At 40.3% G+C, this 17,911-nt stretch overlaps 2 protein-coding genes across 3 annotated transcripts in view; both read left to right on the forward strand.

Moving 5' to 3' along the window:
• Positions 1-13,693, forward strand: part of LOC101744168 (phospholipid-transporting ATPase IF) — a 45,489-nt gene extending 31,796 nt beyond the window's left edge. For both annotated transcript variants that reach the window (XM_021346997.3, XM_021346998.3), the window contains 6 exons: positions 3,951-4,087; positions 5,378-5,513; positions 6,489-6,634; positions 8,412-8,579; positions 9,112-9,267; positions 10,188-13,693. In XM_021346997.3, coding sequence (XP_021202672.3) covers positions 3,951-4,087; positions 5,378-5,513; positions 6,489-6,634; positions 8,412-8,579; positions 9,112-9,267; positions 10,188-10,383 — 939 coding nt within the window. In that variant the 3' untranslated portion in view covers positions 10,384-13,693. The remainder of the gene's footprint in view (positions 1-3,950; positions 4,088-5,377; positions 5,514-6,488; positions 6,635-8,411; positions 8,580-9,111; positions 9,268-10,187) is intronic.
• Positions 13,694-14,809: 1,116 nt separating this feature from the next.
• LOC101741382 (uncharacterized) lies at positions 14,810-17,739 on the forward strand. Its single transcript, XM_004924663.5, has 4 exons — positions 14,810-15,048; positions 15,234-15,405; positions 15,625-15,756; positions 17,436-17,739. Exons 1-4 carry the CDS (start codon positions 14,936-14,938, stop codon positions 17,673-17,675), a joined length of 657 nt encoding a protein of 218 aa, XP_004924720.1. The 5' UTR covers positions 14,810-14,935; the 3' UTR covers positions 17,676-17,739.
• The last annotated feature ends 172 nt before the right edge of the window (positions 17,740-17,911 follow it).

Consider the following 17,911-nt stretch of genomic DNA (forward strand, 5'->3'; position numbering starts at 1 on the left):
GGGGCCTACATAGCAACCTTGACGCCGTACACCACCACCTTGAGACGGCGCAGCCTGCCCTACTGTTTCTGACGGAGACACAGATATCTGCTCCGGATGATACCTCTTACCTTGAATACCCCGGCTACGTATTGGAGCACAACTTCCTGCGTAAAGCCGGGGTGTGTGTATTCGTCCGGGCTGATGTTTGTTGTCGCCGTCTACGAGGCCTCGAACAACGGGACCTGTCCCTCTTGTGGCTGCGCGTAGATCACGGGGGTTGTACCCGAGTCTACGCGTGCCTGTACAGGTCCCACAGCAGTGATGCAGGTGCAGCTCTGATAGAGCATGTGCAAGAGGGGACTAACCGCGTGCTTGAGCAGTACCCATCTGCGGAGGTGGTGGTTCTTGGAGACTTTAACGCTCACCACCAAGAGTGGTTGGGGTCCAGAACCACTGACCTCCCGGGTCGGACTGCCTACGATTTCGCCTTGGCCTACGGCTTCTCCCAGCTGGTGACACAGCCCACCCGTGTCCCAGATATCGAGGAGCACGAGCCTTCTCTGTTGGACCTTCTGCTGACCACGGATCCGGCCGGATACAGTGTGGTGGTCGACGCTCCGCTTGGATCGTCCGATCACTGCCTTATCCGTGCTGCCGTACCACTCTCTCGTCCTGGTCGTCGAACGACGACCGGGTATCGAAGAGTTTGGCGGTATATGTCAGCAGATTGGGATGGATTGCGTGAATTTTACGCATCCTACCCATGGGGGCGGTTCTGCTTTTCCTCTGCTGATCCTGACGTCTGTGCGGACCGTCTTAAAGACGTGGTGCTCCAGGGGATGGAATTGTTTGTTCCCTCTTCTGAAGTGCCCGTTGGGGGTCGCAGCAGACCCTGGTATAACAATGCCAGCAGGGATGCTGCACACCTCAAGCGGTCCGCATACGTGGCATGGGATGATGCCAGGAGGCGTCGGGATCCTAACATCTCAGAGGAAAGGCGGAAATATAACGCCGCCTCCAGGTCCTACAAGAAGGTAATTGCCAAGGCGAAGTCGGAGCACGTTGCTAGAGTTGGCGAGCGACTAAAAAGCTATCCCTCTGGGAGCCGTGCTTTTTGGTCGCTCGCCAAAGCTGCAGAAGGAAACTTTTGCAGGTCTAGTCTCCCACCACTGCGCAAGTCCGATGACACTCTGGCCCACAGCGCGAAAGAGAAGGCTGACCTTCTGGTCAAACTCTTCGCCTCGAACTCGACTGTGGACGACGGGGGTGCCACACCACCGAACATCCCCCGGTGTGATAGCTCCCTGCCGGATATCTGCTTCACACAGTGTGCAGTCAGGCGGGAGCTCCGACTCCTGGACGTCCATAAGTCGAGTGGGCCAGACGGCATCCCCGCAGTGGTTCTGAAAAAGTGCGCCCCTGAGCTGACGCCTGCGCTAACGCGTTTGTATCGCCTCTCTTATAGCACTAACAGGGTTCCGTCTTCATGGAAGACCGCCCACGTCCACCCTATCCCCAAGAAGGGTGACCGGTCGGACCCATCGAGCTATAGGCCTATCGCGATAACTTCCTTGCTTTCCAAGGTGATGGAGCGAATAATAAACACACAACTCCTGAAGTATCTTGAAGATCGCCAGCTGATCAGTGACCGACAGTACGGTTTCCGTCACGGTCGTTCAGCTGGCGATCTTCTTGTATACCTTACTGACAGGTGGGCTGAAGCCTTGGAGAGCAAGGGCGAGGCTCTTGCTGTGAGCCTTGATATCGCGAAGGCCTTCGACAGGGTCTGGCATAAGGCGCTTCTGTCGAAGCTACCATCTTACGGAATCCCCGAGGGTCTCTGCAAGTGGATCGCTAGCTTTCTGGATGGGCGGAGCATCACGGTCGTTGTAGACGGTGATTGTTCTGATACCATGACCATTAATGCTGGCGTTCCACAAGGTTCGGTGCTCTCCCCCACGCTTTTCATCCTGTATATCAATGACATGCTGTCTATTGATGGCATGCATTGCTATGCGGATGACAGCACGGGGGATGCGCGATATATCGGCCATCAGAGTCTTTCTCGGAGCGTGGTGCAAGAGAGACGATCAAAACTTGTGTCTGAAGTGGAGAACTCTCTGGGGCGAGTCTCCGAGTGGGGTGAATCGAACTTAGTTCAATTCAACCCGTTGAAGACACAAGTTTGCGCGTTCACTGCGAAGAAGGACCCCTTTGTCATGGCGCCGCAATTCCAAGGAGTATCCCTGCAACCTTCCGCGAGCATCGGGATACTTGGGGTCGACATTTCGAGTGATGTCCAATTTCGGAGTCATTTGGAAGGCAAAGCCAAGTTGGCGTCCAAAATGCTGGGAGTCCTCAACAGAGCGAAGCGGTATTTCACGCCTGGACAAAGACTTTTGCTTTATAAAGCACAAGTCCGGCCTCGCGTGGAGTACTGTTCCCATCTCTGGGCCGGGGCTCCCAAATACCAGCTTCTTCCATTTGACTCCATACAGAGGAGGGCCGTTCGAATCGTCGATAATCCCAATCTCGCGAATCGTTTGGAACCTTTGGGTCTGCGGAGGGACTTCGGTTCCCTCTGTATTTTGTACCGAATGTTCCATGGGGAGTGCTCTGAGGAATTGTTCGAGATGATACCGGCATCTCGTTTTTACCATCGCACCGCCCGCCACCGGAGTAGAGTTCATCCATACTACCTGGAGCCACTGCGGTCATCGACAGTGCGTTTCCAGAGGTCTTTTCTGCCACGTACCATCCGGCTATGGAATGAGCTCCCCTCCACGGTGTTTCCCGAGCGCTATGACATGTCCTTCTTCAAACGAGGCTTGTGGAGAGTATTAAGCGGTAGGCAGCGGCTTGGCTCTGCCCCTGGCATTGCTGAAGTCCATGGGCGACGGTAACCACTCACCATCAGGTGGGCCGTATGCTCGTCTGCCTACAAGGGCAATAAAAAAAAAAAAAAAAAAATTCAACTAACATTTACCATTTCAAAGAACGGAAATGTACATTGCATTCACAATGACCATGTCGTTTTGGTAAATGTGAGCAGGGCATACAAAATACGAAATCGCAAGTGCTAGTAATGTGGTGCGCATGCGCTTGCGCACACAACTACAGCCTAACTTAACCTAACCTACCATATTATATTATATAATATGTAAAGAGATATTTTGTTCGTGAAATATTTTTTAATTTTTTAACAAAAAAATGTAAATGGCATTTTTTTATTAAAATAATTTTCGTTATTAAAGCCTTTTGTATTATGTTTATTTAAATAAATATTTTTTATTGCAACAACATTATAAATTTATTTGTATTCCAACTTTTCTTAAAACATGACCGTAGGAGTATACATTTACCAAAAGTGAAGGCAAGAGTACACATTTGCCGGGAAATGTACATAATATACCTACACTATATTCAGTTCACATATATCTAACTTTTTGGCAAATGTGCATATTTGCGGGTAAAAGTGTACATTTTCCAAGAGTGTACATTTACCGTAACATATATACACACAAGGTATTTAGGCATCTATTCAGTTGTTAATTTTTTTCTGTATGCACCTGTTTAGAATTGCAATCCAGATTGTTATTTATGTTAAATATTAAAAACTTATAATTTCTATGGTTGTAATTTGTTTTGTGCATCAATATAAATAAATAAAAATAAAAAGATAAATTTTGTAAGTTACGCAAATCATAATTTACGCTCTCAATTCATTAGCGAATAAAAAACATGCGAAAATTTTATTACATGAATTTCTGAACACTCTTAACGTTATCCTACTATAGTGGTCATATTGATCTATCACAATATTCATTTTGCTACCTTCGATATCTTATGATATATTTTTGATACACGATTGTCCTATGCACACAATGCGACGCGATACAATGGTGATTCAATTAAAAAGTGGATGATTACAGTAGACCACCAACGTTCATCAGATGTTCAAATTTCAGATAGTGAGACTTATAAAGAGCAGTCCGCAGCATCCGATCACGGCCGCTATAGGCGACGGCGCTAATGACATCTCTATGATACAAGAGGCGCACGTCGGCTTCGGTATATTCGGAAGAGAGGGTCATCAGGCCGCGAGGTAACAGCAAACTTACAGTGACTGTTAAAACAGCTATGGCTTCACATGTTTCGTACATATTTATTTATAGTCGTCAGCTTATGTACACGGGATTAAACGGATTGAATCGTAGATATATAACATAAGATTGGCTGGGTGGCCTAAAGGATAAGACGCCCGGGGCATTCGTATCGAGTAATGTCGACTGTGCCGGGGTTCGAATCCCGCCGAATTTTCTTGATTAAATACGTACTTAACAAATGTAGAGAAATGACTTCCTCGGTGAAGGAATAACATCGCGTGATAAATATGAAGCCCGAAAAAAATTAAATTTGTATAATCCCTATACTAATACATTGTGACATAGATTTCAAGTCTCAAGACGACATGCACGTTATGATGTCCATGGACCCTAGTGACCACTGAACACCAGATCAGCGTCAGCTAGTTCATACGTTGTAGCAATAATAATGAAATAAAATAAAAACTGACACACTTATCTTTGTTATATCGAACGAATTTTTTGGAAATTTTAAATAATAACCACATTTGTGTTATCGATATGTTTCTGCCGAGACCGAGTTATGTATAAGTGAAAATTAGATAATGACCGAGCTTTGATCGGTTTTTTTTTTGAGAAATTGTGTTTTTTAGAAATTATGTTTAAATAAGAATTCCATATTGATAAAATGATGAAATATGAATATTATTTTTCAATCTTACTGACAGAATAATAAAAAAATATGAACTGGTTACCTATTTAAAAAAAAAAAACCAAATTATCGATAAAGTTGATTATTGAAAACATGAATAAAACTACATTTTCTGAAAATATAACGTAGCTATATAGCTCGATTTATCGCCCTCGAAATCTCCTGTATACTAAATTTTATGAAAATCGTTGGAGCCGTTTCCGAGATTCAGATTATATATATATACTAGCTGACTCGGCAGACTTCGTAGTGCCTCAATCGATAAACAAAAGACCTAAACTTTTGTATAAAATACACTTAAAATAAACAAAAGGAATCCGTCCGACGGGAGACACATCAAAGGAAAAACAAAATGGTTATTTTTATTTAATTCCGAACATTTTCATATTTATTTAACCTTTTAAACCTTCTCTGGACCTCCACAAATAATTCAAGACCAAAATTAGCCAAATCGGTCCAGCCGTTCTCGAGTTTTAGCGAGACTAATGAACAGCAATTCATTTATATATATATATATATATTATATAAGAATTGCTCGTTGAAAGCTGATATAAGATAAATAAAAAATCTACAATCGAAGATTTTGGTTCGTTCACAGATCCGCAGATTTCGCCATAACAAAATTTTCAATGATAAAAAAGTTTTTACTCGTGTTGGGACATTGGTACTATCAGCGGCTGGCGACGCTCATACACTACTTCTTCTACAAAAATCTAGTCTTAGGTAATATAATGGTAAGTGCTATCTTTTGGATTAAATTGTAGTGGTAAAACATTAAATTAAATAATTACATTATATGGAATGTTGTCGTTGTTATTAAGTTCATCGTGATGATATATTAACTCGAGAACTCGCAGAAAGTACAACATAAATGTAATATGGATAAGTGGCCTTGTTGTGTAAAATAAACAAAATTCACTTATTTAGGAATCCCTGATTACTTGATTTGAACAATAAATAAAAGAAGAAACAATAGTTAAAAGATTACATTATTAGATGGGATTAGCAAAAAAGTTTGATGGATTGACCTTGGGTAGGTTAATCAAGTTGCCTGTTCTATATGCTGCTTGATGGGGCTGCCAGGGCCGGATTTGATTTAATTAAATTAAAATAACACAGTTCAAATGTTATTTGTAATATTAACACATTATGAACCTATGGTATTATAAAATAAAAGTTATTTTTTTATTTAACTTAAAAACCACTTTAAGAATATATTCGATGCTTGCTATTGAATTTTTAAACAATCAATGATTTCTTTTTCTTGCTTAATTAGGTGCTTAGGTGCTCATAGCCCACTTGGTGCTAAGTGGTTACTGGAGCCCATAGACATCTACAACGTAAATGCCGCCACCCACCTTGAGATATAAGTTCTAAGGTCTCAGTATAGTTACAACGGCTGCCCCACCCTTCAAACCGAAACGCTTTACTGCTTCACGGCAGAAACAGGCAACGCAATGAGATGACGCTTTAGCTCTGTGTGCTTTGTGCGAGTTTCTTAACGTTCTCGATAGCGTTAAAGTTAACCCAATTTTGTATGCAGTTGGAACAGCGCCCCTAGCGGCAAACGTACGCAAACGATCCCATTCCATACAAATATGAGCTAACGCGAGCTTTACGCTATCGAGCACGTTAAAAAACTCGCACTAAGCACACTGACGTTGGGTAGTAAATACTTTACGTTCACGTTACGTTTTTTTCGGTTACAGTTCGCGTTTCAAATCCAAACGGCCTTTTCGACACAATCGGTATACGACTCGATGTACCTGACGCTGTTCAACCTGCTGTTCACGTCGCTGCCCTGCCTCATCCTGTCGGTGACGGAGCAGCGCTGGCCGGCCGACATGCTGCTCAAGTTAGTGCGTCTTTATAGGAACGACATTGGCTGTGGTTCATGGTTAATAGCATTAACGAGTAGAGAACATCCCGATTCTGTGGACAGAATGGAAAACAGATCCACTAACGGTGATTTTAGGCACTACAAGCACCGGTCATCGTTCTAGTCGAACCCGTCGCTTGCGACGAAGGGCTCGGCGAGTAAATTAGCCCTTAGACACAGGCCACTGAGTTTCTCGCCGGACCTTCTCAGTGGGTTGCGTTTCCGATTCGGTGGTAGATTCTGCGGAGCACTGCTCTTGCTAGGGCCAGTGTTAGCAACACTCCGGTTGAGCCCCGTGAGCTCATCTACTTATTAAGGTTACACTGAAATAACCTCTCAAGACAAGATTTTAAGAAATAAGTGTGTATGCGATCTCTGGCGAATCTCTACCACACTAAAAATGTGTGATCTAATGAGTGAGAGGCCCGCTGCACTTGTGTCGAGTAATATAGAAATCAAAACCTGCGAACTTCTATTTCTCCAAATATAACTCTCTAACACGTGTTCACAAACGACTTCCACGATTATGGAATACTCATAAATGAATAAAAATTAAAATGGCTATTTTGTACGTGATAATCGTGAGTGCATGGTAGTGCTTTGTAAGTCCGCATGGGCCTGTGCGTGAAGGTTATTGAGATTAAAACGCTGTGGGAGTAGACGACGAAAGGAAAGATCTTCCACTCTTCCACCGAGCGGTTGATATTGCTCGGTAGACCGACGGTCCGAATGTTGTTGTTCGGAACTTGTATACTCGTATATATGCAAGATTATCTTAAAAAGGTCGCAAGCGAGATTCAGACACCTGTCAAATATCTTGTTTACTCTGATGACTACCGTCACAACGCTATACTTGTCATTTCCGGTTGGGGAGTCCAGTTGTTTCAGGGGTATTTAAGGCCTAGGGACTTATGTTAGGTAAGGACTGGATTCGAAAAGCAAGAGACCGAAATAATGGAACGCATAGAACCTAGACTTAGCTTTGGGTGAACAAAGGCTGAAGAAGAGAGAGATGGGCTGGTACTACAACGCAGTCTATTCCCGCCAAACAGTCATGCGTTCTGTTTTTATACAGTGGGACAGACATTGCGCTATACTCGCACAATTAAGACTTCTATATCTCAAGATGGGTGGCGGCTTTCACGTTGGCATATGTGAGGACTCCGGCATTTGCTTGATAATAATAGCACAATAAAAAGTTGTGGAATAACACGGGTTCTTATATTTAAAACTACTTTTTAAGTTTTGTTACTGTCATTATACTATTACTTTTTTTCCCTACCTATGCTGATAGCCTTGAGAGGCTATTTCAGCTTCTCCTTGACGTGTGGGTGAGCTCACGGAGCTCAAACCGGGAGTGTTGTACTGGCCCTAGCAAGAGCAGTGCTTCGCAGAATCTACCACCGGATCGGAAACGCGACCCACTGAGAAGATCCGGCGCCAAACTCAGTGGGTTGTGTCTATGGGCTAATTCACTCGTCGACGAGGACGGTGACCGGTACTTGTGGTACCTAAAATCGGGATCGGGAGGATCTGTAATGACGAATTTAAGGCGGAGTCGACTGTTTACCATTCGGTCTACAGGATCGGGTATATATTATTACTAACGTTTCGAATACCTTACAGTTTCCGTGGGCTCGGAAGTCACGGAAACCTATGGAAGTACAACAGGCTCTTAAAATGTATTCCTAACTAAGCTTTCGTTTAAAACCCCCGACATTCGAGCCGGCTAATATGCAACGTTTTGTTTCAGAAACCCGACACTGTACAGAAGCATCACGAAGAACAAGCTGATGACGTGGTCTAACTTCGGGGTGTGGTGCCTCTCGGCCGTGTACCACTCTGTTGTCATTTACATGTTCACGTATCTGATATTCGTCGTGCCCGTCATTAATCTCGACGGGAACACTGTCGACTTGTGGTGAGCTATTGATCAGATTCTAGTGCGACACAGGAATAGATCCGGAGCGTGGCGTAACAAAATAAAGGTTGCCTAAATTATCCCACTCTTGGCCTAATGGGTCCGTGCGCGCCTCTCATACGGGATATCATAAATACCAAACTTTCTTCTGTATTATATTAGTTTTGTTAAAAATTTACATGATTCAAGCTCCGGGTATAATTTTAAGAAGGAATCTAGTTTTAGAATTGGTTATGAGCTTTACGTGGCATAAAGATTTGACTGGTAGGTACCACCACCCTGCCTATTTCTGCCGTGAAGCAGTAATGCGTTTCGGTTCGAAGGGTGGGGCAGCCGTTGTACTGTTAAAACTGAGACCTTGTAACTCATGTTTGAGGGTAGGTAGCGGCATTTACTTTATAGATGTCTATGGGCTCTGGTAACTACTTAACATGAGCCGTCTACCCAACTAAACAATAAAAACAAAAGTGATTTTAGGCAGTTATCAAAATCTCTATCATATAGATATGTTTCTAAGACGTGTGGTCGTCAGGTCGTACGGCGCTGCGCTATTCCACCTCACGATGGTCACCGTGAGTCTCAAGCTGTGGCTGCAGGCGCGCTACCACACGCTCGTGTTCGTCGCCTCCACCCTGCTCTCCTTATTCAGCTACCTCGTCTTCAACACGATCTACTCGCTCGTCTATCTGTAAGTTGTTGTTGTTAACTGTGTGCTTAGTGCGAGTTTTTTAACGTTCTCGATAGCGTAAAAGTTAAATCAAATTTGTATAGAGTTGGAACGTTTGCCTACATTTTCCGCTAGGGGCGCTGTTCCAACTGCATACAAATTTAAATTACTTTTGAAGAGAAAATCTTGAGAACTTTAAAATCTTGAGAGAGAGAAGAGAGAATCATACATTTTGAGAATCTTGAGAACGTTAAAAAACTCGCAGTAATCACACTGTACTATGCTGTATCTATACGTTAGTTAAGAACGCAAAATTTATGTTTTCGCTCCAGCACAGAAGCTATTTACCCGGTTAAGCTAATACATTTCAGTTTGAGACTTTTTCCTACCTATTCTGATAGCCTGGAGAGGCTATATTAACGTTGCTCTAGCGTATAGGTGAGCTCTCGGGGCTCAAATCGGAGGTGTTGCTAACACTGGCCCTAGCAAGAGCAGTGCTTCGCAGAATCTACCACCGGATCGGAAACGCGACCCACTGAGAAGATCCGCCGAGAAACTCAATGGGCTGTGTCTATGGATTAATTTACTGTTATTTAATGTAATTTACTGTTAAATGACGGTGACCGGTTTTGAGACGGAAAAGGCCTGACCGTACTGTGTTTAAGTTTTATTTGTGCTCTTCATTCTAGCTAAAAATCTATTAACTTTATAGCAGGTAACGCGTTGACATTATACGATTTTACTGCAATGTTTGTACTTTACTGCGACCAATAAAAAGTAATTTAAAGTTTAAGCTTTGAGCAAGTCCATCGTCGATACAGGTATATAGCTCCTACAATTACTGTAAATAATCGTTTGAAGAAATATGTACATAAAAGCAAGACCATTATGTTGATTTTTCAATACAGATTAAAAAACTAATCCAATAAATATTTTTACAGACAAATCGACGGTGACGTGCTAGGGACGTACATTCGTTTACTAACATCTCCTGCGTTCGCATTTCTAAACTTGGTGGTTGTGATCGCGACGCTAGTGCCGGACTACTGCGTGCGGCTCGCGTCGGACCGCGGGGGCCGCCCCCGCCACGCGCCCCCCACCCGCGCGCCTCCCGCCGGCCTCTCCACCAGGCTCTAGCGCCACCGCCGCGCCACCGAGTGCGGCCCTGCATTCAACGTGACTCAAATCAGTGTGACCAGTGTTACAAACTATTTCAAAACAGTTTCAAAAAAACGCTTTTGAGGAGCCTTAAAGGAACAAGCGAGGATAATTTTTGTGATAAAGTTACTATTAATTTAAATATAATGTAAGCAGCACATTAAATTCATTATTTTACCACCTAGAAACTTTTGTGCGAGGTAGCAAGTTGTGATGGCCAAATCGAAAGATAATAATGAATAAAGGTTGTGAATAGTATTTGTGTTAAGAAACTAAAGTTAAAGTAGATCAATTTATGTAATTTAAGGTTATGTATAAGTAAGTGCATATAGAATACCTAATAAATATACCTAGTCTAATATCATACCTGACCAATACCCATTTGGCAAATTTTATTCTTTAGCACACCGAAATTCAGCCTAATGTCAAGGTTTTTGTAGTTGTCACAGATAGACGGGCAACCATACTGTTTTTAAAATTGGGGAACAGCATAAGGATAATTTTCCAACAAACAGCTGTTTTTTCTTTAAGCAGATTTACGGAACTTATAAATACCTATAAACATTTCGTAACCGCAGTCAAATTTTTTGCCCAATTTCTTATATTCAATGAAGCTAAATACCAGTATGCCAGGGAATTCGGAATTGAATTCACGAACATTTAGTGTAGGTATAAAGGTACAAAGCGTCTAGTTTATAAATACAATGATATTAATGACAAGATTATCATTTTTGCACTCGTTAGGTACCTAACATTTTGAATTATTAATAAATGATTATCCAGTACATGATGTACAACTATATATAAGCTCGCAGTTGAGCTTGGTGTTCGCAGCCACTTTGAGAAGGCGGCACGACTTAAGAACCCTCTTGTCGTGGCCGCTGGAAACTACATACCCGACCCTGTAAACCGAATGGTAAACCATCGACGTCGCCCTAAGCACGTCATTACGGATCCTCCTGATCCATTAACGGTGCTTTTAGGCACCACAAGCACCGGTCACCGTCCTCGTCGAACCCGTCGCTTGCGACGAAGGGCTTGACGAGTGAATTAACCCATAGACACAACCCACTGAGTTTCTCGCCGGATCTTCTCAGTGGGTCGCGTTTCCGATCCGGTGGTAGATTCTGCGAAGCACTGCTCTTGCTAGGGTCAGTGTTAGCAACTCTCCGGTTTGAGCCTCGTGAACTCACCTACAAACGTTAGAGTGAAGCTGAAATAGCCTCTCAAGGCTATCAGCATTAGTAGGAGAAAAAAAAAATTGTGTTCGGCGTCGAAGCGTCGATCTCCACAACGATCTAAACCAGGGGCTCCCAAACTTATTCTGTCTACTGCCCACTTTGAGAATAAATTATTTTATATCGCCCCTATTTTTTCACGTACTTAAAAACCACTATAGCCAGAGCTCTCGGTGTCTAAGAGTCCTCCTAGATAAAATTACAAATCGTCTCCCATATATATAAATCCCATATATGTATAGAGGCACACCGCCCCCACTTTTTTCTGGGTCTCTTACAGCCCCCCTTTAGGCCTGCAGCGCCCACAAGGGGGCGTTATCGCCCACTTTGGGAAAGGCTGATCTAAACCTCGAATCCATCAAGAAACACCAAAAAGAACAACGTTGTAGTAAATGAAATGAATATAAAAAACATAGCTTAATCTACTTTTTTCTCCTACCTATTCGCTGGTAGCGTAAGAGGCTATTCCAGCTACGCCCGGAATGGTAGGTGAGCTCACGGACTCGATCTGAGAGAATTTGCTAACACTAGCTCTAGTAAGACCAGTGCTTCGCAGAATCTACCACCGGATCGAAATCGTGACCCACTGAGAAGATCCGACGAGAAACAGTGGGCTTTTATCTAGTGCAGTGGAAGAATACGTCCACTATATAAGAAATACATGTTGAAATGATCTTAAAAGTGACAAAAACTATTTTTGAACACTTAATTGAACATTCATTGTCAAAGGCTTTTACTTCGATCCGTCTGCGTTCGGATTAATCCGATTCTGATTTACGACTCCTGTTTTGTTTAATTAGGCTTGTTCATAATATTTCGCAGGATATGTAGGTACTAACTTGTTAATTTTCTCGTTTATAATTGACATTGCCAAGCTTATTGCATTTCAATGGATAAATACAAACCATCTTCGACTATCGAAGATATTAAAACAAAAATAGGAAGCAGTAAAAAAATTCTAATTTTAATTGATTTAGCGCTCTATTATAAAATCAGAAATTTCCCTAAACCTCATTTTAGAGTGACATGATTTTAAGCACGTTCTTAACGCACAGAGAAAATAAAATAAGTGTATTATTGAAATAATATGTTTATTTGTTTAAATTGCGTGTTTCTCAAGGAAATATTTTTCCTTGAAGGATCTACAAGTTGCGTCATGCACGCTTATATAATAATTTTTTATTAAATAAAATATCACGTTAGGCGATGTCTTCACCTAAATCAATATCTAGACTTTTACCTAATATTATAGTAAAACTGATAAGAGCGGTGCTTAGAAAAATATTCTGGTGTTGAAACATATGGGGCTTAGATTAATAAGATGATCATAAAAAAAGAAGGTGAAATTGTTCTTTGTTTCATACATTTCGATAGTTCTGATGATAGTTGTAAGCCGCGCCAATAAAGAAACGAACAGAAAACGGCGTCTATGTACCTGCACTGACTAACAGATGGTAGGGTCAACAAATAAATAGAAAGATAGAAAGAAAAAGTTGTTTATTGTAAAAAAATATAAAAAACAAATAAGAATGTACTTTACTTTACTTTGGTGCCCTAACAAAAACAACAAAATATAAAATAACAACGAAATAACGAACAAATACAACAAATAACAACAGAATTTGAGAGAAAACAGAGCGCGTCGAGACAGTGTGAGAACAAAGTCAGAACTTAGGTTATTTAGAATCTTACTTTAAGGTCAGAACTGATATTTTTTTGCATGCAGTACGCGCCGTGTGCGACTAAAGGTAGAAATAGTTTGGAGTGAGAGCGCATGATCGCCGCTGCCATTAGATTTGTTTCTTTATTGGCGCGGCTTGAAGGTACTGTCGATTGTGTTTAAATTTTTACAGTAATTTATTTAAAGAACTAAGACTATTAATGATTATTAATGTGTGTGCATTGAACCAAACGAACAAGGTATTTTTTTTTGTAAAAAGTGTTTGTTATTCGGTAAGAAAGTTTATGATAGTTTTAAAATAGGTACTTTATAAAAATATGCGGCACGACATTACATACAACTACATTAATATTAAATTTTATTCACTGTTTGTAATCTGGTTTCATTTATTCAGAGTTGATTAGGGTACCGTTTTTTTTATTGGACAACGACAAAAGCGTGTCGAAGCCGGCACTCCCTAATACCGTTTCGCCTGTCAGCAATGTAACCTCAACCTTTTTTTTTTGGTATCGTACACCCTGCACCATGGATACAGCCGCCTGTGGTCAAAGGGCATTTTTATGCTAAACGAAATGTAGAAATGTTGTGCTTATCATAGTAGGCTTAATCTCTTGATTTATTTATTTATTTATTTATCACCCTCTTTCGCTCGATCACGTTCGGCTTTGGAACAATATCTGGGAGTCCTGACTTTTTGTCGTCACATAAAATGTGTTCGTCACCGCGCCGCACTTATTCTCGCAGACTTTACCCCATAATCTGCAAGTGGAGTAAACTGTCCATTCGTAATAAAGTGACCCTTTAAAAAATGTACGTCATAGTGACATGTTACTGGTGGTAGGACCTTTTGTGAGTCCGCACGGGTAGGTACCACCACCCTGTCTATTTCTGCCGTGAAGCAGTATTGCGTTTCGGTTTGAAGGGTGGGGCAGCCGTTGTAACTATACTTGAGACCTTAGGACTTATATCTCAAGGTGGGTGGCACATTTACGTTGTAGATGTCTATGGGCTCCAGTAACCACTTAACACCAGGTGGGCTGTGAGCTCGTCCACCCATCTAAACAATAAAAAAAAACTTAGGCGAACTGACGTTCGCCAACGAAGCGTCGTATTTTCTGAAGAGCGTCGATCTTCGCGACGATCTAAGCCTCTAAACCAGAAAACGCCTGAAATCAGCACCACAGATTCCGCCGTCCTAAAAAAATTAAGAATAAATTCCTATTCAAAACTATTTAAGTTATTTAGTTACATTTAAATTTCACTGACCCTTGGTAGTACTATGAGCCCACATGAAGTACTTACCACCATTCACTGCCACTTTACAATAAGCAACCGGAAACCAATAACTAAACAATATTAAAAGTAATAAAATAAAGTCAACAAAAAATATCTTTGTGAAAAGTCAATTATTATTCAATTGAGAATTACAATAGTCTCAGCTGTACGGGTTTGGTCACCTTTGTCAGACTAATGGACGAATTAAATAAAAAAAGAAGTACACAAATGTCAAAAATAGGTACAGTACAATTTTAGGTTACTTCTACCTATGTTTTTAAATATGAATCAAATTTGTACTTATTGAAATCAAATAGTGATATGAAATTTCTCCATCATGGCATTAATGAAAGCCAAAACAATCCCGAAAGATGCAGTAACGTTGGACGAGTTAGAAGCCACCAATTATGCATGGGATATTGTTAACAATTGGAACAATAAATTAGATATGTGAGTATCTTAAAATCCCGAAATATTTACATTTCTTATTATAATAAAAACATAATAACGCGATTCAAAATGCATTGGTCTGAAAGTTTGCTGTATATATATATAATTATGAAATTTAAAAAACGCTTTATTTCAAGACAGCCAGTTAAAACTAAAGTTTTTTAACAGTTTCATTCTTCCTTTAGATGGGCACTTCGTTATGGCCCCGTCATACTTGGAGCCTGTAGTGCAATAGGAGGTGTAATAATTAACAGACAGTATAGAATGAAACTAAAAATAGGCCACTATGGATATTTATCATCAGTTATCCCCATATCTGTAATGCCCGGAATGCTAACAGTAATTTATCATAGGCAAGTGAGTATAGAAAATTGTACCAAAAATCTGTTCTGATATGTACCTAAATCACAGAACTAAAAGTTGTTAAATAAATAGGTAATGAATAAGTTTATTCTTCAACTATACCTCTTAATAAGTTTATTACTATGTCAAAACAAATTAACAATAATGCACTCAAATAAGCTAACTACTACCATTGTTAAAATACTAGAAAGCTAAATTAAGTAATTTTTCCAGATAATATCAACTGATTTGTTACTTTTGAAAAATGAAGGATGTCCAATATGTTATGAGATGCGTGCTTCAGCCTTACAAATAGGCTTAGGTGTAATTTATCCAATGATCTTAGGACCTACATCTGCTATGATGGTAAGTTAACACTAGATTTATAATTTTTAGCACAATTGAGGCCTATAAAATCAAAGGCAGCCAAATCCAAGTCTGTCAAATATTCAGGTAAACTACAAAAATCAGCCCTAAACACGTCATTACGGATCCTCCCGATCCATCGAAGTACTGCTCCTGCTAGGGCAAATGTTAGCAACACTTCCGGTTTGAGAAGCTGAAATAACTTTGTTCGGATATACAATATTCTTTATTTTAAAGCAGATTTATAAAGAATGAGAATATTACTAATAATCTGAATTTTAAATGATAAAACTTCATTTATTAGTACTTAGTACTGAGTAAAAATAAATTTTTTGAACTGAATTTGTTAGAGATTTAGCTGCATTTGTTATAACATGAAAACACTAAAGCGTGTCCAACTAACTAAACAAGATAGCACCATTGTTAATAATCCATTTTACGACATTATGGCGTTTAGCTGCCTTTGATTTTATAGGCCTCAATTAACATAACAATAACAGAAGATGTAGGTAGCTAAAACTACTTTTATATCAGATTTGTCTGACGGTGACAATGAGAAGTGTAAACTGAAATGACAGAAATAAAAGAATAACTTTAAAAAATTCAACATTAAACCCTACTGTACTATGTACTTTTAACTTAACCCTATTATACTTTTAATTATGCCCACAACTTGTGAAAACTGATGAAAATAATATAGTAAGAATAGATGTACCACCCTTCATACCGAAACATATAACTGCTTCACAGCGGTGAGAAGAGCACCAATAAAGAAACGAATTTAAATTGGTGGCAGTGGTCATGTGCTCTCATTATAAACTATTGCGGTTTTTAGTCGCACACGGGGCATGCAAAAAATCTCACAGTTTTAAAATAAGGCGTTTATGAATTTAACATTCTCATTCATTCATATTTGTAATTTTTTTTTAAACATATTATTTTATTATACTTCAAGAATTTATTATCGAAAAATATTACAATTCAAATACAAATTCCCATTGTCAGTCAAAAAGACTGCGCCCAGTCGTGCCAGATGCAAACGTACCCACCAGGCGCGTTATCGCACTGGATAGTAATGGATAGCTTCTGCACCAGGAACGGCCCAGAGCGGGGGCAAAACCTCTCGCCTTCAGGCTTACGTCGACAAAAAAACTTTTCGCTTCTGCGCCCCTACAACCAGACGTGTCAAAAGCCAACGGCACAAAAATATATTTATCGATAAGGGACGCGTATTTTTTCCTTTTTTTTCGGGCGGCAAGCTCGGCAGCCGCGCCGGTCGTTATAGTTGTGCGACTTAGATGACTGGCAGCAAAAGTGTTTGCGCAAGTTGCATCCCAGATGAGACCACTTCCCCCTCTGCCAGGGCACCAAAGTAAAGTACATTCTCATTTGTTTTTTTATATTTTTTTACAATAAACAACTTTTTCTTTTTTTCTTTCTATCTTTCTTTTTATTTGTTGACACTACCATCTGTCAGTGCAAGTACATAGACGCCATTTTCGATTCGTTTCTTTATTGGCGCGGCTTATACCAAGTTTTCACACACTTTGTGCAAATGTAATGGAAACAGGGACTAATTTGACTATTTTAAGTTCATAAAACCTTAATTGTAGGATTACCTTGAAATCAATTTCTTGAATTAGCTGATCATAAAATATTATTACCTTATTTATTTGCAGTTTGCTAATCGATACTCAACATACAGGGTCCCAGATTTGTTTGAAGGTCCCAGAGTAATTTTTAAATTTCTAAGTAAAATAACAAAACCTTTTATGGGAACAATTGCAACAATAGCAGTTCTGCAATTTGTCACTTCTAATGTAATAACTTACTTTGAAATGAAGAATAATTTTACAATTAGAAAGAAAATTTCGGCAATAGAAAAAAAAATTATGGCTGAGCAAGGTTTGGACTTTTAGTTTAAAGTTATATAATTTTTTTTTGTTATCTATAGTTTTATGTTAGATTAAACGTTGAAGTTAGTGTTTTGTGTATTATTTACCTTATTCATAAAGCCTCTGTCTCCCAACCGAATATCTAGTACTCACTACAACTAACCAAATTGGACAACCGTGTCCTTAGTTCGGGTTTTTTAAAGTTAGTTTAAGTACAACTAACAGCACCTCTCGCAGCAAACGTTCCAACTCCTTACAAA

Source organism: Bombyx mori, chromosome 12 (genome assembly GCF_030269925.1).
Source record: "Bombyx mori chromosome 12, ASM3026992v2".
NCBI lineage: Eukaryota > Metazoa > Arthropoda > Insecta > Lepidoptera > Bombycidae > Bombyx > Bombyx mori.